Raw genomic sequence first — 26160 nt, forward strand, 5'->3', positions numbered from 1 at the left:
TTCTAAAATTCTTTCTGTTAATTCCTCTTTTATGCTAGATGAAGTTAATTTCAATCTTGTCAACTACAGAAACACTTAAAATAACTCATGACATGGAAGTGAAAGAGAGATGTTTGTTGATGTTGCAAAAAAGAGCCCTGAAGTAGCTAGGAGAAGATACCACACCACTATTCATAATCACCAGAAATTTAGTTGACTTCTTCACTCGGGCATAAGTATACATGATTGAAACTGCTATATGAATTACAAACATAAATGAAACTTTGTTCCAAGTATAGTAAGTTATGTATTAATTGTGACCACTTATGGTCATTTTTCTTGTGTAGCTACTTACTGTCCATGTCGCAAGTGGGAGCTGGTTGTTGTGTGAAAATGTAAAAAGTTTGATCCATACTATAAGTGTGAGTCTCTTGGCGTTGAAATGTTTGGATCTAACTGTATTTAATGTGTAACTATTTTTGTTTTTTAAGCTCACTCTTATGATAAAGTGACCTGGAGCTTATCATAGCATCATTAGGCTTAAAGTAAGAACCAACTTATTGTTGGATGCTTATACATTGTTGAATACTTTTACACACACAATAACTCTGACCACAACAGACACAATTTAGAGTCATCAATAAAAGTAGCACACATGTCTTTAGGATTTGCAGAGATGAGGTACCTGGCGATAAATGGATGGAATATATCAGAGAGGTGGTAGTTAAAAAGATGAGTGATGTGTTGGCTTCTGGGCTGCCTCTTAAGCATAGATGCACATAGAAAAATAAGTAAACAGTCCAATGATTTGAGTGTCAATAACTAAAGATCTGTGATGGGATTGTAATTTTTGCTATGAATAGGATTCAAAATTTGTATTAATCTAACTGGAATGGGAAAAAAGGTATTTATCAAATAAAGGGTGCCACATGAGAAAGTATCCCTGAGCCCAGCAGAATTTCTACCCTGATTTTTGAATTAGCAAACATAATCAAGTGAAGCTAGTGCAAAGTCCATTATTTGAGTGCATGCTGAAGAAAAGATGCACCATATTTATTGGAACAATATATTTTGTTGAGCGGTTTGGCTCCTTTAAGAAGGCATGTGAGGGATTCAAGGAACAATATCCCATTACGGGTACTCCTCCCAGATGCACAATTCAGCTAATGGTGAAAAGTGTCATACTCCTGGCATGCTACTTTTTCTTTGAGCAGTGCACTGAAACCAAGAAACCTTTCCATCTGTATCCCCAAAGGTTGTTGCCAGCATTCATGTGGAAATACTGTATGTCTGACACAATGATTATCACAACAGGTGAGTGTCTGACACAGGTCATGACTGCTTACACTCTATGATTTGAAGGCTGTGTTTTCATACATTAAGTAGTATTATTCAGTATAGTAAGTGTATGATGATTGATAACAATAAGATTTATCTAGCATTTACAAAAATACATGACAGCAGTTTAGATTTGAATATTGCTCCTAGACTGATGATCAATAATTTTAAAAGGCAGAACATTAAAATTGAAACATCAACTCCTGTCACTTTTTAAAAATTCACATTCAGTATTGAACTTCAGATGATATGCATCATGGCAAAGCTCTGGATGTTATTCTGCATGTGCATTGTAACTCATTAAATTGCTGATTATAAATCAAGTTAGATCCCAATGTACCCACAATAGCAGCCCCACACATAGACAGATACAAATGAAGCAGGTAATTTGTATTTGTCCAGGGGCAAATTGCTAATCTAAAAATTTATACTGTAATAACCCAACTGAGCCTCCAAGATGGACAAGACAAGAACCCAAGATATTGTAGACAGTACAGTCACAGAATACTTACTGAAGTCCATTTCTGTATTAAATAATTTTTTTTAACAGTTGTAACTTGTAACAGGTTTTCTGAATCTATGAACTCTTTAAATTAAAAATGCTTATTTTTATGTACCATTTTTAGCTTTGTAAGTTTATTGCTTTTGTGAGGGAGTAGACGATTCTGATAATTGTGCCATATGAATGACTGGAATCAAGTTCATGTTGTCATCAAGCAACTTCAGAAAACATTTCTTTTAAATATTTAGTCCTTACTTTTGTCATATGAGTGTTGTAACATTCTTGGTGTACGACTTCATACATTGCTTGCTAAAAGTCAACCAAATGCTGCATTTCTTTACACTGGCTGTGGTCCCAAGCTGTCTTAAATGCCAGGCCATCTATAAGCAACTTTTTCAATATTTAATTGCACCAACAAACCTCAAGTGACACAGTTATGACAAGCATATGGAGCTATTATGGTGGGAACAAAACTGATTTGGAGGTATTATATACTAGGTTTGGAACTGCTCATTTGCTGTTTGGAACAATGTTCCTGTAATAAAAGAATGAATGTTGTGGAGGATTAATTTGCCAATTGAGTATGAGCTATTCCAAGAACCAAATTCCCTGAACTAAAGTGATGCTTTATACTCAGGTAACGTCAGACAGTTGAAGCTACAGTTAACTGTCAAGTATAGTGAGTATGCCCAAGGTGTTACAGAAACAAATGCCACCACCACCATCAGCACACCTTCTGGTAAATACATAAAAAAACTTTTCAAATATTATGACTAGGGACAGCTTGCAATGTGTTTAAAGAACCCTAGTATGGACAAAAGAGTATCCGCATGTCTCCTTTTATTGATACTAGCAAGTGAGGTGCATAGACTGAGGGATCCAGAAGGAAGCTTAAGCTCTGCTCTGTTGCAGAGTGGTGTGACCCACAAATTTTGGATGTACTCTACTGAAATAAGGTCTTCAGAGTATCTCACTCACATACAAGGGAAAAGTCTAAGGCCTCAGAAATAATCTTTTATGGACATAAGGATAAAAATGAGAGAAACTAGAGAAATGCTGAGTAGATAAGGAGCAGAAACTATTAAGAAGAGGAGACAACAGAGAAAGAGAGAGAGAGAACTAGTAAGTGAATGTGCGGAGTGAGTGCAGACTCCTGATTAATTATTACTCTGGAACGCAACCTAATGTTGTAACAATGAATGTTTAATGATTGAGTGAAAAGTGCTCATCTGAACTGAAACTAGTCAGATTATTGCAGTAAAAGGGGTGAGGCATCATGCAATAAACAGAGGGAGCAAGTGAGAGAAAGAGAAGTAACCTGGCTAGGGTACTAAACAGACGCCTGGCTGCTCTCTGTAGGGGCTGCTGACATGTAGGATTATTTGCTGGAGTGAGGCAGGATTTGAAGAGAGACAGTCTAAGCTTTGAGAAGTATGAAGTTGTGTGAAGCAGCTATGGAGCTGGGAATGTCAGACTACTCTTTGGCCATCAGTCCCTCCTACAACATGTTGGAGTTTGAAGCCCTGCGTGGGATGCCTGCTGGAGAAGGTAAGTTGGAATTTGTATGGCTGGTAAACTAGTACATTGGTAGCTTATGCCACATTCTGACACACAAGATGACATAAGTCTGGCCAAAGAATATGTTTTGGAAAATTAGTGGCCTACAGGAAAGATTTCTTGCTACATTGCAGGATACAACTTCACCAAAAATAGCACACTGAACATACTGCTAAAGAACACTCTTTACCAAGTGAAGAATAGTCTGTTTGACTTTTTTTGTCCTAAATATCCAGATCTGATGTTTTCACAAGCTGTTAAAAATGTTGCTAGGTTAGGCATGGACACTTTTAATAATATCGCAGTTGCATAAGCAATAATTTAAAAATCGCATCAGATAGAATGCATTCAGCTTAAAAAGACTGGTGAAAATTGAAGACTGAGAACTGAAAGGGTTAATGCCAGTCTGAGCAGATGATTAGGTTGTTTACTCACTGACTGATAATTAACAGATAATTGTAAAACTCTGCTTTTTACATATAGCTGGAGAAAGACAGGTCAGTGGGCAGCACAATGACAGGTTTTCAAATCTGTAACAAGACTATAGCTACACAAATCATTGCGGCAGATATAAATTGCTTTATATAGTTTTACAATCAGCCCAATGAATAGTTACGTATGTAGTATAAAATAGCTTTATGAAGAGTAAACACAGCATGTTATACAGTATGTTGAAATGAAAATTTCTCCAAGTTGAAAAATCATACTATTTTTCTCTCAAATTTGTAAAAAAGGATACCAAGCAAAAACCTAATCTTGATGATCTGCTCTAACCTATGAGGTGCACATAAGGCCAAAAGAAGAGTGAGGGTCAATTGGATATTTATTGAGTGATTTTCCCTATCATTGCATCAAGACAAATTTTTAAAGTGAATAAGCTGTTCACTATTTTTGAAAATGTTTCATATCTTTTGCATTTTGATTTCTAGTAGTTTAACTCTGAGAATCAAGATGCTAAGGCAAATCAGATGAGTTTTAAATTATTCAGTTTCATATTTGTACTTAAATAATAGATACAATGTTTAAAATGTATTTATGTAGAGTAAATCATAAATTACTAACTTCCCTTGTGTTCTTTCCAGGGAGACATATTACATGTTTTACTGTTCATGTTTAAGAGGCTATTCCAAATACTGTAAATATCTAAAGAATAAGAATGTATATATTTTAATCACAGGGATCAATCCATTGTCTTTTTGCATCCCAGTGTAACTAACATACCATTCTGAAACACACTTAATCAACCAATCATCAAACACTGGGCACATGACAGGAAACAGCTCTGGATAGAGAACCAGGCCATTGCAGGATCCACTTATGCAAACAGTGATGGCCCATGAGGAATCATCCATTAACCTAACCTGTAGGAGGAAACATAAACAGACGCAAAGTGTTCATGAAAACCTCACACAGAGAGTCAATAAGTTTACATCCATATAAATAGCCCAGTTATTCACAGAAACCCAGTGTATAAAATGACATGTAAACCCTTATTCAGGTTTGATAAACTGTGTTATTGGTCTCAGTGAAACCAGGTTAACAAACATAGAGTTCTCCAAGAGTAACCCGATTATTTGGCCATGTAAACCCTTAACTGGGTTACGGTCTGTCTACAGTGACACTCTCAGCCTGTGCATGCATTTTCTTCACACACACTTCCAGCAGCAAAAGATATAAGATGGTGGATATGTCCACAACATATATTTTTAGATGATCTCATTTTTCCTTAAGCTGAGTGAAATAATCATTCTCAGTATTTCAGAGATCACTCAATTTATATTGATAAGCTGAACATACAGTGCCAAACTCAACAGCACAATCTTGATAACAACAATGGTTTAATTTTTTATTTAGCCCAAAATCACACAAGGAGGCCACAAAGGGCTTTAACAGCCCCTGTTTTTTGATAGTCCCCAGCCTTGACTCCCTAAAAATCCAAGAAAAAACTCCAAATGGCAAAACAGAGAGAGACCTCTTTCCAGGTAGGTTGGGCATGCAATGGGTGTCGATCAAGTTTATCAGTTTAGTACAGGGGTCCTCAATCACGGTCCTGGAGAGCCGCAGTGGCTGCAGGTTTTTGCTCCAACCCAGTTGCTTAATAAAAAGCACTTATTGCTAAAGTAACACTTCTGCTTCACTTTAGTGATTTTGAGCCCTTATTGCTTAATTTTGTCTTAAACAGCTATTTTAATTGCTCCTTATTATCAATAACATGCAAATGACAAGAGAGAGCAGCATTTCTCCATTTAGCTTATTTACATTTACACCTGTGTGTATTTATCTGCACTATTGGGTTTAATTAAATACTTGGAAGAAAAATGAAGAGAAAAAAGTGAAGGACTGAGAATTACTCGTCCATTTTAGCCTTCAAATCATTTGCATGATAGAAAGGGAAAGAAAATCTAGGATATGAGAATTACCTGACATAGCAGAAGTTAATTTAATTCCATAGCTTGTTAGTGCTTTATTGGCAAGAATTGCTTTCTAATTAAGCAACCAGGTCAGAACAAAAACCTGCAGCCACTGCGGCTCTCCAGGACTGGGATTGAGGACCCCTGGTTTAGTATGATAGCATGTTAAATGTAACATGCGTTAAGCAGTCTGATTACTTTTTGAAGTAACAAATAACCTAAACCAATACTTCTTACATTAAAATAAAAATACCTGCTCTATTATTATGCCCTACAGTACTGAGCGAAATGCAGGATGCACATGTACTGGTGCACCACTCCTCTGCAGGGCTCAATTGCACATCTAAGCAGAGAAGACGGTGCTGCATGCAGTCCGGTAACAGAAACATATTATTAAAGTATCAGTTTGAATAAACACATTTATTAAACAAAAAAAATTATCACAGGCTTCGTGCTTGTTTTTGGAGGCACAATGGCCGATGATGACGTTAAACAATTTTTTGCACAGTCTAATTGACACTGGAGTTTTTTGCCAAAGCAAGACAAATGATTACTTATGCATGTGATTTTTAAGAAACCAGATTTCTACCTTAATTAGGTCACTCACCTTTTCCAATTATTCTTGTGCATTTAAACACACTGATTGACTGGTTAAAGAATTTGAACAAAAAACTGGATATGTAAGGCAGCAGCAGCTCCTGCCACTTTACCACCTTTCAACAATACATCATATAGCTAAAATATCTTCAAACGATTTGGTTAACACTGGTACTTCTAGGTTACAGTATCCTGGGTTTGAATCTCTTGGTAACTATTGGTGTTGAATTTGCATTTTCACTCTGTGTCTGCAAAGGTTCTTTTTCTGCTGGACTCTGATTTTCCTCCCACATCCCTAAACAATAGTGTTTTAGGTTTAATGACTATTCTAACTTCAGAAGGCCCCATGTGAATGTAAGTGTGTGTATGTGGGCCCTGTGATGGACTGATGCAGTGCAGCCAACATATCTTCTAGAACCAGTTAGCACTTACTTGGAATAAGCTGGTTTAGTAATGTATTATGTATATATATATAAAAATTGTGCAAATAAATATATAAGTATACATTAATGTACCGCCGGGCGGCATGGTGGCACAGTGGTAGAGCTGCTGCCTCGCAGTAAGGTGACCTGAGTTTGCTTCCCGGGTCCTCCCTGTGTGGAGTTTGCATGTTCTTCCCGTGTCTGTGTGTGTTTCCTCCGGGTGCTCTGGTTTCCTCCCACAGTCGAAAGACACGCAAGTTAGGTGCATTGGCGATCCTAAATTTTCCCGGGTGTGTGTGTGTGCCCTGCAGTTGGCTGGCGCCCTGCCTGGGATTTGTTCCTGCCTTGTGCCCTGCACTGGCTGGGATTGACTCCAGCAGACCCCTGTGACCCGGTGTTAGGATATACAGTAGTGGGTTGGACAATAACTGACTGACTGACTGATATTTATGTACCTATCATGACCTGCAGAAGTCCTTGTGTCTGACTCTGTGACGCTGCCTCCTGCTGGAAATGGCATCCACTTACTGTGCTCAATATGTGGGGACCGAGCCACTGGAAAACACTATGGAGCCTCAAGCTGTGATGGCTGCAAAGGGTTCTTTAGAAGGAGTGTCCGCAAAAATCATGTCTACACGTGCAGGTGGGTGTGTTAGTGTAAAAGTATATTCAAAGTTACTGTGGAAGGCTGGTTTGGCTGTGAAAACTATAATATCAATAATGCATATTCACTGTCAAATTTTTATGTGCAGTGTAAAAGTATATGATGCTGACATTTCCTACCATTTCCATTGCATAAGTGGGCGCGTATGCACAGTGAGATTTTGAGAATAATTTTTCCAAATGTCTAATGTCTGAGGGTGCAATATCATTTTTTTTCTGTTACTCCACATAATGGAGCCCATTTGGAAATTTTTCATCTTTTCAGGTGAAACAACATAACATAACAGGTAAAGAGGTTGGGTCCGCGTGCACCTGCAAAGGAAAAAAAAGTTAAAAAGTTATTTCTGTATTGAACAAGAAAGAAAGTAAGAGACACAACATTTTGTCTGTATAGCCTGTCAGGTGTGTCACCGAGATGTTGTGTCTCTTGCCTTCTTTCTTGTTCGGCGTAGAAACAACCTATTAATTTTTGTTTTCCTTTCTAGAAAAATATAATGCAGATACATCCAAGCAATGCAATTACAAATATCCTGATAAAATACATCACATTTTGTTCAGACGGGGTCTGTCTTTTTAAAAAAATATGCTACCAAATACAGCAAGTGTCTTCAATCATGGTCCTGGAGGGTCGCAGTGGCTTCAGGTTTTTGCTTCAACTCAGTTGCTTAATAAGAAGCACTTATTGCTCTAGTAACACTTCTTCTTCACTTTAGTTGCCTCGCTCGTTAAGATTTTAACCCTTATTGCTTATTTTAGTCTTAAACAGCTGTATTTTTGGTTTTTAATTGCTCTTAAGTAGTAATAACATGCAAATGACAAAAGACACCAGCATTTCTCCATTTAGCTTGTTACCATTTACACCTGTGTGTATTTATCATGCACTATTGGGTTTAATTAAATACTTGGAAGGAAAGTGAAGAGAAAAAAGTGAAGGACTGAGAATTACTCATCCATTTTAGCCTTCAAATCATTTGGATGATATTCTTATAAAGGGGAAGAAAATCTAGGATATGACAATTTCCTGATGTAGTAGAGTTAAAGCACTAACAAGTCATGAAATTAAATTATTGGCAAGAATTGCTTTCTAATTAAGCAACTGGGTTGGAACAAAAACCTGCAGCCACTGCGGCCCTCCAGGACTGTGATTGAGGACCCCTGATTAATACAGCAACGTAAATGTTTATTATGAATGTTTCAGCCTAGTAAGAATGACTAACTAACTATGCTTCAGAGTTTAACCTTTGAATTTTCTCAAAGAATATAAGTGATCAGTTCTGTTAAATCAAGAGTGTCTTCCCTTACTTTCTAATACTTTTTTTTTCTATTATTAAAAATATAACGTATCCAACTGTAGGTAAATTATCACAAAAATACTTTCTTTACGGCAGTTATTCCACCTTTGCATTCCTGTTCTCAGCACTCGTTTATGCTTTACTTTTTCAGACAGGCTGTTTAGTCAGCTGTAATTGGTTGATTCTCACTGCATTATCTGATTTTATCAATAGTTGCATATCAGTAACCGTGAATGACAGGTTACTGGTTAAATAAATTTTAACTATCTGTCATACTGATAGCTTTTAAATTTTAAGTGAAGAAGGCTGTGTGTTCTTTTACTGTCATTTGGTTTGGAAAGAAAAAGAGGCGATTTCACAGGCTACAGATGCATGGAAATATAAACATATAACTTTACATAATCACACAAAATTTCAAGAAAAATAGCCCAAAATGAGGAGTCACACCCAAGCCATTTTTTTTCACACGCAACAGATTCTAAAAATAGCCCAACTCTATTTAAAACCCCTCAATTTGGCAATTATGGAAGTTCATACAAGTATTTAATGTTTTAGCTTTAAATAAATACGGTAAGTCATAGATACCTGAAGAGGCAGTATGGTGGCGCAGTAGGTAGTGCTGCTGTCTTGCAGTTAGGAGACCCGGATTCACTTCCTGGGTCCTCCCTGCGTGGAGTTTGCATGTTCTCCCTGTGTGGGTTTCCTCAGGGTGCTCTGGTTTCCTCCCACAGTCCAAAGACATGCAGGTTAGGTGCATTGGCGATCCTAAATTGTCCCTAGTGTGTGGGTGTGCCCTGCAGTGGGCTGGCACCCTGCCTGGGGTTTGTTCCTGTCTTGTGTTGGCTGGGATTGGCTCCAGCAGACCCCCATGACCCTGTAGTTAGGATATGATGGGTTGGAGAATGACTGACTGACTGATACTTACCTGAAGATGTCAGTAAGAAAACAAAATTGCAATCTAACTAAGATTTTGAAGCAATGTTCTCCTGCCTTTCAGTCTGTTTCCCCACATCTACTGTATGTATCAAGAGCATTTTGCATGTGGTATCAATAGAAACTCATCATAAAATTTAGTTTCTGCATTGTGCTGGGAAACCAAACCTGCCATTTTTATTTAGTATTACTCTTTTGAGTTGATTTTAAAAGATAACATTTGGCTCTTTTTATTGGTATTTATATAAATATTTTACATATACTCATTCCTGCATTGCTTAATGTAGATTGCTTCTGACAGTATGGTGGTGTTCTATTTAATCTGGAAATGTTAAATGTAAAATTATCATTGTTGAAACTAAATCGAGTCCCCTATTGTGACTATAAATAATGTCTCACCAAAAAGTAGATATTGTATCATTGCTCCCCACCCGTTTTTAATATATTGTAACTGAAACTGAAAATATAAGCTATACTTTAACAGATGATGGTACTCACAACAAAGCGTATGGCCTTCATGACAGACTAACTGCTCAAACAACAAATACAAGTCAAAAGAAATTGGGGAAACAATTACTGGTTTTCACTATTGCTTAGTAATATTTAGATTAGTAATAATTTCCGTGTGCAAACTCATAAAAAGTTATAAAATAAGTCATAAAATCTCTGCTATTTGTTATAACACTGGTCATCAGGGACCTCTCATTCGACAAGCCAAACACATTACTTAATATTTTAACTTGTATCTCTTCCAGTCAAGCAATATAAAGTCAAAAAAAGTATAAATAATCTGACTACAGAAACAGATTGGTCTTCATGTGATTCTGGGAATTGCTAAATAGTCTAAAGTGCCCAGCTCCTGAACACTAAAAAAAAAGTCAGGAAACAAGAATGATTTTGTTTTTCTTTTTACTTTATTGGATTTTTCCATGAAATCCTATTGGACCACTATTATTTACTGTAAATTGAGTGGAAAAGATTTTAGGGATATTGCAGAAGTTGACTTGGTAAAACACAAAAAGTCAAGAGATCAGTATTCAGGTTAATGAAAATTTCCTAAAGTACTGGTCAATTAAAAAAAATTATACGAGAGCATTCTACATTAGAAAATTGCATAAAAACTATATTTTAAACTCTTTCCTTTTTTTTCAACAAAGTTCTGAAGCTATTCTAACTACACAGCCATCTTAAATAACATGGCTGTCATGATGTCGTGAGTCATATGATGCATATGTCATGTTTAACACAAGCATATAATTATCAAAGTGACATGATACATAAAATGACAGTAGCCATGAAAACCAGAGATTCAAAATAGCGGTGCCCATGCAAACAATAACACACAAAGGAAGTGCATATGTAAAACCTCGACACAAAATGGCAGTAATGTCATGTCATTAAAATAAGGGTCAAAAATATAATCAAAAACAAAATTGAATGTTATCTACATAATACTGCCATTTTTTTTCAAGCATTGCAATGATAAACAATGGCAACATATTGTCTGAACACCATCAGACAAAACACCACCACGTTATAAAACACATGTTTATTTACAATAAAGTTTGCACAGCACACAGTGCTCCCAGCACCAATCACCCTCAACACGGGCCTTTCTCTCAATGTCTGTGGGCCACCTTTCTTCCTCCTGTCCCTGGAGCTGCGTCCTGCTCCAGTTCCCTATTCTAGCTCTCCGACTGTAGGAAGGCGGCCCCTTTTATGTCCACCAGGGGCTCGCTGATGACCTTCCAGCGGCACTTCCTGGTGTAGCGGAAGTGCTGCAAGAGCACCCGGAAGCACTCTGGGTGTCCCTGGAAGGTTCTTCCTCCACCTGCCCAGGTATGGCGGAAGTGCAGGTCTCCCGGGCTCCATGACGCTTGGGGTGCCCCCTGGCGGGGGCCACAGGTCCATAATGGGTTTGAGCCTCTTTGCTCCATCCCCGTGGTCTCCTTATCATCCAGGGCAGTTTCCCCCTCGTGAATCGGGGGAGTATAGACTGCTTTCCGGTCCTTCCAGGCTTCCCGGCTAGGTCTGGACCCCAGCCTCCTGCCACAAAATACAATGTTTATAAAGATTACTTTATATTTTCTTGTCATAACATTTAATCACAGAGGATTTAGTTTGGCTTTTTAGACACTGATCAACAGAAAAAATCTCTTTAATGTCATTGTGAAAGCAGATCTCAGCAACATATTCTCCATTAATTACAAATCTAAAACACAACATAATTGATTGCACAAGTGCTCACCTCTTTAATATGACATATCTAAATCATCACTGGTACAGTCATTTGACTTTAGAAGTCACAGAATTGGCTCAATGGAGATCACCGGTCTTTAATTTCAATTTATTCTATAAATGTACCTCATCTGGAATGTCCAACCTGTGATGAGTTAGTATCATGGCCTAACCTACACAATGAAGACAAAAAGAACACTCCATGTAACTCTTTGAAAAGCTAATTAAAAAGCAAGGGATGATACAAGAGAATATCCATAATTGCTGGATAGCGTTTGGAGTCCAGTTGAATCAGTCATTAAGGCAAATAGTATGTATGGCACAGCTTTGAATCTGCTTAGAAATGGCTGTCCACAAAAGGTGAGTAATTGGACAATGGAAAAGCGAGGGAGGCCATCAAAAGACCTATGATAACTGTGAGGGAGTTACAAGCTACAGTCGATCAGATTGGTGGGACTGTATAGAAAACTGTTGCTCGGGTGCTTCTCCAGTCACAGGTCTATGGAAGAGTGTCAAAGAGAATACCACTGTTAAAAAAAACATATGACATCTTGGCAGATGCCACATGGGAGACTCTGAAGTCTGCTGGAAGACGGATTTATTTTTTGGCCGTCAGACTAAACATCATGTACTGGTAACCTCAGTCGATCAAACACAAAGATAGAGGGAGAGGAAGAAAGAGTGCAGGTATAACTATTTATTAAATCAGGAGCATCTGTCAGGGTGTGTGGATTATCTATCTTCATTGGGTTCTCTGAAATGCTTGATCCGAAATGAATAATTCCTAGGAATGCCAAAGTAAACAACCTGCTCCTTGAACTGAAGGACTCTACTACAACACAATTGAGGCATATTTTTCAAAGCATTTGATCATTTATAAGCATATCTGCATATTGCTACACACCCAGTGAACATCATGCACTTCTTTTTCAAATGACCATTTTTCAAGCTAAAGTTCAAGTTATTCTTGCAAAACAAATCCTAACTGAGAATTTTGAGATTAGTTTGTCAATAACAATGACTGAAATAGAAATAGTCGAAAGTTTTTAAAAAGAAAAAAAAAACTGAAAATAGAAAATATGAACTAAAATAGGGCGGCACGGTGGCATGGTGGGTAGCGCTGCTGCCTCGCAGTTAGGAGACCCGGGTTCGCATCCTGAGTCCTCCTTGCGTGGAGTTTGCATGTTCTCCCTGTGTGTGTGGGGGTTTCCTCTGGGTACTCCAGTTTCCACTCACAGTCCAAAAACATGCAGGTTAGGTGCATTGGCAATTCTAAATCGTCCCTAGTATGTGCTAGGTGTGTGTGTGCGTGCGCCCTGTGGTGGGCTGGCACCCTGCCCAGAGTTTGTTTCCTGCCTTGCGCCCTGTGTTGGCTGGGATTGGCTCCAGCAGACCCCCGTGACCCTGTAGTTAGGATATAATGGGTTGGATAACTGAGCTAAAATAAGTTTGGCTTTTAGGTAACCATGAGACATGGAAGTCTGAATGGCTTCCACTCATTTGTCAAAATCTAGAGCTGTGCTGTGACATCCTTTTAGAATGATGGGCATAAAATACTGCAAAGCTAAGAAAGCTGAGATGAAGGCTTCTACAGGACTTTCCTCATTTAAATAAATTATGTTAATCATGGAGGAACAGTAGCCTATCCAGCAGCATCCTACTTCATGAAAATAGATTTATTTAATAATACTATTGGCATAATTAATACAACTGTATTTGCTAGGGGGTATTAATCATAAAAATATGTAAAAATAAAAAGCTTTAGAGTATTAAAGACACATACGAGTGATAATAATAAACCAAGCTAGGAGGCAATGAAACTTTTATTAAAGAAAATAAAAAGCAATAATCTTCTGATAATCAAGGGTTTAAAATATGAAACCTTTTATTTGTTAATTTTCATTAATTGTTGTTTAAGTCTTGGCATTTTTGAAGATATCAGCATGATTAGCCACAGAGTTATTATTCTAACAGAGGAATTTAAAAATGCATGAAGAATCAAAGCACTAAGGTGCAAAGCTTTCTGACTTTTTAAAGGGATCACTGAGTAGGGCCAACTTTGCCTTCTGGAATTCTGGGTTGAAATGCCATCATGGTTAGTCTGCATGAATTTTACAGGCTCTGACTGCATCTATATTTTCTACCAAGTCCTAATGATCATATGGTTCCTGCCTTTTGCCTTATACAACTATGATAGCCTCTGACTCCATGTAACCCTGCAATGGAAAATGTGGGTCAAAGATAATAGACAGAGGAATGAATTATAGCAGTTTGAGTCTATCTCACAATCTCTTCATTCCTAGCATTTTCCATGAGATACAGTCCAGATGTTAACTGCTATGTTTGTGCTGTCCATACAGGTTCAGTCGGCAGTGTGTAGTGGACAAGGACAAGAGGAATCAGTGTCGCTACTGCCGTCTCCGTAAATGTTTCAGAGCTGGAATGAAGAAGGAAGGTCAGTTTTTGGGAAGAATGGGGGCAGCACTAGAACTTTTAACTGTATTTAAACCTATTGTGCTTTGGGTTGCAAACTGGCTTAAGTTCTTAAAGATGACAAAAAATAAATAATCACATTTCACTCTAATTTCATTGAAATCTTCTAAATGTATGTTCTTTATATAAATAGATGCAATCACATTATACTTTCTAATCCCTTGTGACTCAAAAAATACAAATGTGAATTCAAAAGGGCTATATGATGGAATATTTTCCTTTGTGTACTGTAGGCCAGAGATACAATAATAAATTTGTCATAAAACAGAATATAATGCGCAACATAATTTTAAACAGAAACCAGTTTATTGGACTCTTTTAACCATCGTAATGGATAACCCAATAAAAGTAACAACTGCTTTTAATCCAATAATTTTGCAAAATGAAGCAGTAGTACTAGGGTGTTGTACCGTGTTAGCCATTATGAATGTAGTGAGAAGTCACGCAAAATTTCTTTTCTTTCTTGCCTGAAGAAGGGGCCTGAGTTGCCTTGAAAACTTGCATATTGTAGTCTTTTTAGTTAGCCAATAAAAGGTGTCATTTTGCTTGCCTTCTCACTGCAAAAGGAAACAGGAACTTTTTATGGTCAGAAGGAAAGTGGTGGGTGCTGCCTCTTCCGAGCGCTATCCCTTATGTGTATCTGATTGATAATACTGACATAAAGAATCCTGGTTGTCTCAGGCAATCTCAGAGTGCTGCTGTGAATGAAGGAAAAAACAAAGAGGTTTTCACCAGACATGTTCATTTGTACTGAACGAGATCAAAAAATAAAAAATAGGCCGCAAAAACAAACTTGATGATGTTTGGCCCTATAACACCTAGGTGCCAAGACATGGTATCAGGAAGATGTGAGATACAAACTGACACATACATGACTTGAGGTCAACCCGTATTTGCTATATGGTCTACAAACTAACAAGCAATAGGTTCTAAATAGGCTGCACTGGCAATCGGAAGGTTGCCGGTTTGAATCCCGTAAATGCCAACAGGGACTCTTCTCTGTTGGGCCCTTGAGCAAGGCCCTTAACCTGCAATTGCTGAGCGCTTTGAATAGTGAGAAAAGCGCTATATAATTGCAAAGAATTATTATTATTAGGGTTGCCTATCTTTTCACTTCTGTTTTCTTACTTTACATATAGAGATTTATTATAACTGGCTCAAAATATTTATTATTATTATTATTATTAACCTTCCAAAAACATTTAATCTATTGCTGCTTGTCTATATCCAAAGTGTAGGACGATGAGGTGGATCAATCGGATTGGAAAAGAAAAACACATGGGGTACAAATTAAAGCAGTAGCCCCTGTTCATCTTCTGTTCTGTTCACTTTCTGTTCCACTCATGTTTTTAGACTAAACTGGAAACATACTTGTAGAAGTGGAGGTTGTCAAAACCCAGAGAATTAGTCATTACCCAGATCCAACATACAATAATTTCACTGACCTTGACTGAATATCATTGTAGTCATGACCTCTGACTAGGCGCAGCCATAGTCCTTCTCAAGTTTCACTCATATCCTGTGCAACTTGCACTTTCAGTCCTTAAATGAGTTTAGAGTGAATATTTTATTGTTTTTACCTTGATACATTCTTACCCATTGTCATCTAATGCCCAGAATGCATACTTCCATAATGTATATAGACACATACTGCATGGACGTTCTAAACCAATCCAGGCTCTCTGAGTCACAGAACTTGTTCCGGTAGCACAGGGCAGTTTAAGGATTGATTATGTTACTGACTGGATTTAGTGCTTACCACATATAATGATCAGTTTCAGTCAGTGACACAGGTTTTATGCCATTTCACTTATAGTTCCAGATGAAAAGCAATTATGGTTGCACAAATGCACTTAAGGTCATAGGAAACATGAATGTTCCTTTTTCCTCAATGCATCAAAATAGAATTTCTAAAAGATTTTGAGGGGCAATACAGCCATCTAGTGGTCTCCACAATGAACAGCAGACTCCATAAAAAGCTACTGTATCAATTTTAAAAGAAGCCAAGGCAGCCTTTTCTCTACAGTGCTAGAATGACAACAATAAGTTTAATTAAAAATGTCATAAATTAGTTCATTTAGGTGGATTTTTATAATGGGGAAAGAAACTTTGCTAAAGAAGAGAGACTAATCTAGGGTTTGACTCCAGTTAGGAAAATTGGAGGTCCCAAATTGGTCCTGTGTCAATTTGTGTATGGATGCTGGAGTGACTTAGGCTGTTTACCATCTTGCTTCCATCACTGACCCCCACAGTACCGATGGCTCCACATGTCCTGCAATTGGCTTTAGCAGGCTTAAATGTTATGTTATGTGTTATGTTATGAGTCCAACTAAAAGTAAGAAACTGGTTGCAACAAAAACATGATGTCATTGTAGCACTCTGGCATCAAAATTGCTTTTGGATCTGTCATTAGTGCAACATAAAATAAATATAAATACCTGAAGCATAGCTCTCTATGTATGAAGCTTCTTGGGATGGTGTTTACTTTATAAGTTATTTACATGGAATGTGGTAAAAAAAAATCATTCACAGAAGACGATGCTATAATGTATATCTTCTAAGCTTTTAGAACATGTTTTAAGAGATTCTCCATAAAACAAACAAAAAAACATTTTTTAAGAAATTTTCCCCAATAATTAGAAAATAGTTTATTAAATGGGTATGTACTAAAAAAAAACATAAATCTTGAATGTGGTAATGCAGTTATTTTTACACTCACCCAATGTTACTTTACAGTTTCTAAATGTGCCATGCTTCTTATATTTTGCTCTTTTGTTACATTACCTTGTGATCATTACATTTAATAAAACTAAAAGCCATCTATAAAAGTCTCTAATAAAACAGCTGTGACAGATTTAGGGTTTTCTCGCACCCTTGTACCCTCAGACACCACGTCAGACACCAGATAAAAGTCCAATTATTATTTATTATTATAATAATGTGCACAAAGCACGCTCCTCTCCACAATTCCCAATAAACAAACAATACTCAAATAACCAATAACCAAATCCTCCAATCTCCCAGACGCTTAGACACCCTGCCTCCCAACTCAGCTCGTCTGTCTGGGAGCTCCCACAGTCCTTTTATATCCCCTGACACCGGAAGTGTTCCCAATCCAAAAGTCCACAAGTCCGTATTCCTTCCGGGTTAGGGTAAACAATGCTTTTTCTCACCCCGGAAGCCCGTTGCTCTTCCTATGACGAACTTCCGGGTCATAGGGCACGAAGAACTCTTTGGTCCTCCCTGCAGCTCCTTCTCGTGGCCCCCATGGCATCCAGCAGGGCGGTGCATAAAAACTACATTGTCCATGATGCCCTGCTGGTCTTCTGGGGACCTCCATGCTGCAAGGAGGGCTCCACCTGGCGGCTTGGGGGTATTGGCCGGGGTACATGGCCAGCCATATCTTACACAGCATATCACTTTCTAGACTACCCACTCAGGTGAAATGTTCTATTCACTTTCCACTGAACTAAACACATAATGATGCTGTTCTAGATATGCTGAGGGCACCTTTATTCCAGTAAAATGTAGGCCAAAACAACCTCTAATAATGAAAAAAGGGATGCAAGTACCAGCATACTAGTAACTTAAACATAAAATAACATTACAATGTTTTCACCTCATTCCTATTTTAACCTGTTCCTTACTAGAATATTGAATAACTTCACAGAGTACAAGCATTTCAGTGTATTCACACAGCTGTGATTTATCATACCAATTGTTTTTGTCATTAGCATTAGCTAAGAAAATGAATAAAAATAAAAATAAATGTCACACACGAGTAAGGGGTGAAGGTTCGCCTAACTGTATTGTGATTTAGGTTCTAGCACTTTAGCTACTAATCCATGACTGAATATTCCGTACCTTTATTGTGCCGTTCAGGATATGGAGGCCACCTGAACAGCATAGGCAATAACTCATCTTATAATTAGCTTGTCAAATGCAGGGTGCTAAAAATAACACTTGGATTATTTGGTTTAGCAATATAATAAATATAGTTTAATGGATATTTTGGACTTTTTAAGATCAGCACCATTAGCAGACATTTACATATAAACTGTTGTGATGGATTGAACAGTGTCCCAGCTGTAATGGACCTCCATTACTTTACCAGGATGCCAGTGTAACAGATTGTTAGGAAGGGAGGTGTGACATTTCCTGTCCGTTTCCCAGATGGATGGCCAGCATAGTGGTGGACAACCTGGATGTAGAAGTATCCCAACCAATATGATCAGCAGTCACTTTCCCTAACAGAAGACCAGCAGAAATGTGGGTCAGTGAGATACTGCCTTCTATGCTCAGGTTGTCCCCCCATACACTGGGTGGCAGCATCTTTTGTGGCAAGCCCCTGTTTTCCATAGATAGATAGACAGATAGATCTTTTATTGTCATTGTCACTTTTACGAAGGAACAACGAAATTGGAGATGCAGTAGACTCAGTGTGAGGCATAAGAGTTATAAAGACAAGAAGAGAGCAAATAATAACAGACCGAAAAGTAATAAAAGTACTTTACAAAATATACAAATTGCACTTGTTGACTTAAGGTATATATTGCACATTGGGAGAATGATATGGAGCAGTTTTATTCTGAGTTCAGGGCCATAATTGCTTTTGGATTTGGAAGCTGTTTTTAAGGTGGTTTGTCCTGGTTTTCATTGTTCTGTATCTCTTACCTGATGGCAAAAGCTGGAAGAGGCAATGTCTGGGATGTTATGAATCCTGTGAAATGTCTATTGCCTTTTTGCAGCATCAGGAGGTGTAGATTTGTTCCAGAGTGGTGAGTGTACAGCCAATTGTTCTCTCCGCTGTCCTGACAACCCTGTAGAGCACTATCCTATCTGAGGAAGTGCAGCTGCCATACCACACACACAGTCTGTATGCAAGCACACTCTCGATGGAACAGTGATAAAAGGCAGAGCAGATTTTTGCGGAGATGGTTCTTTCTGAGGATTCTCAGAAAATACAGTCTCTGCTGCGCCTTCTTCAGCAGCTCCTTGGTGTTGGCGTTCCAGGTCAGGTTATCCTCCATCTCAATGCACAGAAACCTGAACACCGGGACCCTCTCCAAACAGACCCTGCCAATGGTAAGTGGCTGGATGTCAGTTTTGTTTTTTCTAAAGTCAATAACAAGTTCCTTCATTTTTGTGGTGTTGAGGACCAGGTTATTGACTGTGCACCACTCTGACAGCCACTCCACCTTGTCCCTGTATGCCAGCTCACCCTCCTTGCCTGAGATGAGTCCGACCACCGTCGTGTCATCCGCAAACTTTATGATCTTGTTGCTATGGTGAGTGGGGACACAGTCATATGTGTAGAGAGTGTAGGGGAGCGGGCTGAGCACACAACCCTGCGGCGTCCCGGTGTTGAGGCTGAGAACAGTGGATGTGTGGAGACCCAGTCTGACCCTCTAGGAGCGACCAAACAGGAAGTCCAGTATCCAACTGCAAGTGAGTGATGGAAGTTCCAGATCTGCCAGTTTAAACACCTGTCATTGTGGAAGGATGGTGTTAACCGCCGAGCTAAAGTCTACAAAGAGCAGTCTGGCATAACTCCCCTGCTGCTCCAGGTGGGTCAGGGCAGCATGAATGGCCGTGGCCACAGCGTCCTACGTGGATCTCTTTGCTTTGTAAGCAAATTGAAATGGGTCCAGGTCTGCTGGCAGACAGCCGATGATATGACTCCGCACCAGTTTCTCAAAGCACTTCATGATTTGTTAGGTATAGGTTAGGTGTAGTTCCATTGGACTGTCCTGTTTCACATGTGCTGCTAGGGGGAGATGTTGGGGGATGCATTTTCTGTTCCTGGGTGGGTCTGCCTGACCCAGAAGTCCTTACTGGAGACAATGGTTTGGCCAATGGAAGACTCCTGGGTCAGGTTTAAAATGGAGCTCGACACCTTAACCAGGGGTTGGAGTCGAGAGGAGAAAACGTAACTGAGATGGTGACTGTGAATCTGCTGAGATATTATTGTAAATAAAAGGGCTGATTTGAATCTGAGACTGTTGTGTGTGCAGTCGTGTCAAGGTATTGGGGCTCAATTATGCCCCCTAGAGCCGCACAGTGAAACATACTAAACACTCTTAAATTTGTAATCTGTACAGACTTCAATCTGGAAGTGAAGATATTTAACATCATTTTCTGTAGTACAGACAATTTACCGTAGTATCACTAGGCCTAGCATAGAGCATAATGATGCAAAACAGGCGACAAATCTCTAGAAATAGCAGAAGTCATTTGGATTAAGTAACTGAATAAAACTACTCAGGTATGATAAAATATGACAACAAAGCATTCAATAATTTTACAAAGGTGATGAATGAATTTGTTAGGAATTCAAAACGCACCACTAAGCCCAAATGGAAATTTTGAGATACTGCAAAGAGTCTAAAAACCCAATATGAGGATTTTCTGATAATGACTTGATGGCACCTCACTCACTTTGTAAACATAATAACCACTCTAAAATCAGAAGAAGTAATTTGTGTCACATTTACAGTAATGTGAAAAAGTAAATACACCCCATGTAATGATTATTCTTTTTGAACATATATGGATATATAAACATTTGAGCTTCATTTAAACAGTATCTTTAGATAAAGGCAATGCAATGGAAACAAAAGTAAATACAAATTTAATTTGCAACACTATATTCAAGGAAAAACCAACAGATATTCCTTTTCTGTCTGTGGAAAAAGTAAGTTCACATTTGGCTCTGATAGCTGGTTTTGCCACTTTGGCAGAAAAAATCTCAAGTCAGTGTTTCCTATTACTGTCTAGCAGTCTATGACATCGACTGAAAGAATGTTTTTTCCACTCCTCCACATAGAATTATTTCCCGTGTGTGATGTTTCAAAGGTGTCTTGCACGCACAGCCGGTTTCATATCTTGCCTACAGCATTTTGATTTTTCCATTCCAGAACCTTCCATTTCTTTCTTTCTTTTCAGACATTTCTTGGTGATTTTACTGGTATCTTTAGGTTCAATGTCATGTTTCAAGATCCAGTTGCAGCTGAGCTTCAGTCTCCTGACAGACTGTATCCTCAAGTACCCTCTTGTACAATAAAGAATTCACAGAGCTTCCCAGGCCCTATTGCAGCATAGTAGCCCCAAATCATCATATGTCCGCCACCTTGCTTTGAAGATAGTATCAGGTTCTTTTGGTCAAATGCTGTTTAATTTTCACCAAGCATGGTTTCTGGTACTTTGCCTGATCTATCCCAGAGTACATTGCTCCAGAAGCCCTTTTCTTTGCCTATGTGCTCACATGTACAGTTTAGTCTTGCTCTGATGTTCTTTCTGGACAGCAAATATTTTCTCCTGGTATACCTTCCATGTAGATCCACGTGCAGCCTCTTTCTAATGGCAGACTCATTCACTTTGACATCAACAATCTGCAAGAGCTACATGTAGGCCCCATAATGAAATTGTGGGTTTATTAAAGACTGGTTTTTAGCATCCTGCTGCCAGGATAAACCTGCTAGGGTGGCCTGGCCTGGACAATTTGGCAATTGTTTAAAATCTTCTCCACTTGTAGGTGATCTTCCAAACAGCATAATGGTTGGTTTTCAATTGTTAGATCTTTTTAAATCCCTTCCTGAGTTCACAACAGATCTGTGCATCTTTACAAAATGGCTGGCAAATATATACAACTGACAGGAAGAAGCAGGATTAAGGAAGTAATGATGTTTGAAGGATGGAATCCTGAAGACTGGAAGAGGAAGTGATGTCATCAAAAGGTGGTTTCTCAATGACTGGAAGAGGAAGTGATGTCAAACTCCTGAGGATCAGAATAGTGGTTAGTGCTCTGGATCTTCTGCTGATCTGCCTGAGAAAGGGAGAAAGAGTTAGAAGGCAGCTCCAACTCCTGATCGGGTGTGGAAACACATTTATTTGAGCCTGTAAATTGTCTCCAATGCACACATATGTGACACCTTATAAATCTATTAACCAAAGCAATAATTTCTTCATCAACAATATTTAATCTGGTGGGCCTGGCTTAGAAATGGCTCAGTGATCATCCCACTGAAATACTGATATCCAGTCTAAAACAGGAGTGAGTCACTATTGTACTTCTGTGCTTCCTGTAGCAACAGATCCCAGGTGAATAGATATACATGTTATATTTAATTATTTTGTTTTGTTTCTATTTTCTACTTATATTATTAATCTAAAAATTTGATGTATGGGTACATTTAACACTTTGTTTACTATATCCTGGAGTTTGTACTGCAAAAATAATACTACAGTTCCTAATAACATATTTCAAAATGCTAAACAAGATGAAACTACTAAATTCTCAGGTGTGTATCTAATTAGTCTGATCTGTAAGCAGTAAATTAATTTCTTGTTGTAACTTGATGGACAGAATATCATAAAATGAATAATATTTACTACTAGCAAAATAACTGCGCTTCGCAGCGGCGAAGTACTGCCTTAAAATTTTTATTAAGAAGAAAATTAAACCTTTTTAAACTGAGGGAAAATATACCAATAATTATTTGTTAAGGATCTCTTTGTATACCACATTGTGAGTTCAGCCCTCCGGTTGTAATATGACCAAGCTGTGCACTGAGCTTACTCTTGAGCATGCAACGTAAAGTTGGCCATGTGAACAGTAATCTTGTTTCAAATCTCACAGCTTGGATTGCTGCTGTCGTAATTGGTTTGAGTTTCATGGTTTGTTTCAATTATGACAGTATTTGTAGGACTTGTGTTGAAGAGACATTCGGCATCTGTCAAGCGTTGTAAGTATACAACCGGTTTCATCGATAACTTCACATCCAGCTTTTGAGAGTTTATACATTCATAAACATCAAAGTGTCCACTACTGAAATCATCACCTGTCAATCTAAGATGTTTAAGAGGAATTGGCGGTTGTCAAAAGGTGTAAAATATTTGGCCATTTCGGTACACTTGAAAGCGACAACCGAACAATTCAGCGGCAGTCATCAACTCACATGCAGAACCATAGGTGAAGGGCTTAAGCATTTCACTCTTCTAGTGCTCCTGTGTAGTATAATTATCTCCTGTACCGTCATCAGTCCACACCTTGAACCTGTCCCAGTCATTCAATACATAAGACACAATGTTCCTCCGGATATCAAGAGTGAGCCTGATATGGCCGTGCAATATGTAACAAAGAGAATGGAAAAGGTAGGTGCCCTCTCCGGGCATGGAAACCACTCGGTAAGTGACAGTTCTTTGATCGATGGTGATCACCTTGATAGATATGTTAATGGAGATACGGTTGGAATGATAAAGGAAATGGGTACCTGAACAATGTAAAGTAAGTCTAAAATACCTACACAATAACTATAATCGTAATAAATGAACAATAAAACAGCAGAGAAGCTGTGGATTAAATAAAAAGGCTGTAGTTATCAGCAGGGAGACGTGAATCCCATGGTGAAGCAAGGAAGGGAATGTAGAGACTGGAGCGACGGACGGCCTTATATAGGCAGGCAGCCAACAATGTGGGAGGCGTTGGGATGGGGGACCCAATGCCGCCTCACACGGTGACCGAGCTGCAGGCTATGAACGTATATATGTACGTAAGTAGGATTCAGTTAGCGTTGGCAACCCGCATACCAAATTTCTTGAAGATGGACCCATAAGTAACAAAGACCGTTGAAAAGTTCAATATGGCGGCCGACAGTTGCATCATACCACCGAAATAAGTACCAAATTTCAGCCTTTTACCTACACGGGAAGTTGGATAATTAGTGACATTGGAAAGTTTAATATGGCGGCTGACAGTGGCGTCATACCACCGAAATAAGTACGTACATTTGTTTTGGTTAGCACAGGGAAGCCGCCTACCAAATTTCTTGAAGATGGGGCCATGAATAAGAAAGTTCAACATGTTGGATGTTGTTGACCGTTACTCGTAGAATTTCGAAATGAAACCTGCTTAACTTTTGTAAGTAAGCTGTAAGGAATGAGCCTGCCAAATTTCAGCCTTCTACCAACACGAGAAGTTGGAGAATTAGTAATGTTGGAAAGTTCAATATGGCGGCTGACAGTGGCGTCATACCATCGAAATAAGTATGTACATCGGTTTCGGTTAGCGCAGGGAAGCCGCCTACCAAATTTCGTGAAGATGGGGCTATAAATAAGAAAGTTCAACATGGCGAACGTTGTCGACTGTTATCGACCGTTATGACCGTTACGTGTAGAATTTCGAAATGAAACTTGCTTAACTTTTGTAAGTAAGCTGTAAGGAATAATCCTGCCAAATTTCAGCCTTCTACCTACACGGGAAGGTGGAGAATTAGTGATGAGTGAGTGAGTGAGTGAGTGAGTGAGTGAGCGCTTTGCCTTTTATTAGTATAGATTCAATATTATGCAGTGGTATAGGAGCACCAAAGTTATTGTTGCCTAATCACAGCTCTAAAAACCTGAGTTGAACTCCCAGCCTAATTACTGGCTGTGTGGGTTTTACACTTTAAATTGGTTTCTATGTTTTGCTTTTTTTTTTCTTCAGAGCACCCTTTTTTGACTAATATCCCAAAACATGTAGATTTGGCTGGAAACTCAAAATTTGTCCTCTGGGTGTACATGTGAGTGAGCACTTTGCAGGACTTACTATATATCCTGCCCACAGCTGATTCTTATCCATGCTCTTGAGATACATTCCTGCTCCCCACAACCATAAAATAGAAGTAGATTAACAGATGTATGAATAGTCAGCATCATGTGAAGTTAATAGAATAAAATAGCTCAATACCATAGTGTTTAGCACTGCTTCCTCAGACCATCCATCCATCCATTTTCTAACCCGCTGAATCCGAATAGGGTCACGGGGGTCTGCTGGAGCCAATCCCAGCCAACACAGGGCACAAGGCAGGAACCAATCCTGGGCAGGGTGCCAGCCCACCGCAGGATTCCTCAGACCACTAGATTCCTAATATAATGCCTGTGGGTATGTGCAAAAGTAAGCTTTGTGGGACTATAACCCATCTATGGGCTTGTGCTCAGGACTTCTATGATAGTTACAGCTGTTCTTTGTGACCTGGCATTTAGATTAAACAGGTTCATGAGACAAGCAAAATAGGCTGATTAGCCATTCCAATAATACAATGAACTACCAAAAACTGGAACAAAGCTGAATATCTGCTTTTTCTCAGGTGTTTTCTGTAAAATACAAAAGGATAGTCTAGGAAAGGGGAAGCATAATTTGGGCCACCAGTTATGTGTGGGACTATGCCCTGTAATGGAATGGCATTCCATTCACGGTTTGCTTTCGCATTGTGCCTGAGGCTACTGGGATAAATTACAGCCCCTTCCAACGCAGATGTAAAACAAGTTCAGTAAACAAATGATTCCAAATATAAACATATTTACTTATCATAAAGAGGTAAATGAAAATTGTAGGGAAAATGAAGTGTGCAAGTATATGGTTGCAATAGATTCAATATTTTGTAGTGCAGGTAGATTTGGTTGCAGTGTTAAATGAGTTTTGGAAGTACAGCTTCTTGGGATGCAGTTCATTTGGCTAAAGCTTCCGTGTTTGCAGGTGGGTTAGGGATAAACATTTCATACTCATGAAGCATTTACCACTCTGCATATATATAGTATTACAATGCCAAATTCAGAGAACATTAGTGTTTGATATTTCTATATCTGTTTCTTATACCTGAAGTGTCAGTTAAGGATACTGTTTTGTTACTGCATGATTATACCTCAGTTCTGTTGCGTTTAATGCTTGATAAGCTTAAATGTCTTAAAGATATCTT

General features: G+C 38.6%; 1 protein-coding gene across 2 annotated transcripts in view; it reads left to right on the forward strand.

Annotated features, from left to right (window-relative positions):
• Positions 1-3058: 3058 nt before the first annotated feature.
• The window catches only part of hnf4b (hepatic nuclear factor 4, beta), a 68304-nt gene continuing 45202 nt past the window's right edge, over positions 3059-26160 (forward strand). For both annotated transcript variants that reach the window (XM_039763326.1, XM_039763325.1), the window contains exons 1-3: positions 3059-3367; positions 7278-7449; positions 14293-14387. In XM_039763326.1, the coding sequence (XP_039619260.1) occupies positions 3253-3367; positions 7278-7449; positions 14293-14387 (382 nt within the window). In that variant the 5' untranslated portion in view covers positions 3059-3252. The remainder of the gene's footprint in view (positions 3368-7277; positions 7450-14292; positions 14388-26160) is intronic.

This window comes from Polypterus senegalus, chromosome 9 (genome assembly GCF_016835505.1).
Source record: "Polypterus senegalus isolate Bchr_013 chromosome 9, ASM1683550v1, whole genome shotgun sequence".
In the NCBI taxonomy this organism is placed as follows: domain Eukaryota; kingdom Metazoa; phylum Chordata; class Cladistia; order Polypteriformes; family Polypteridae; genus Polypterus; species Polypterus senegalus.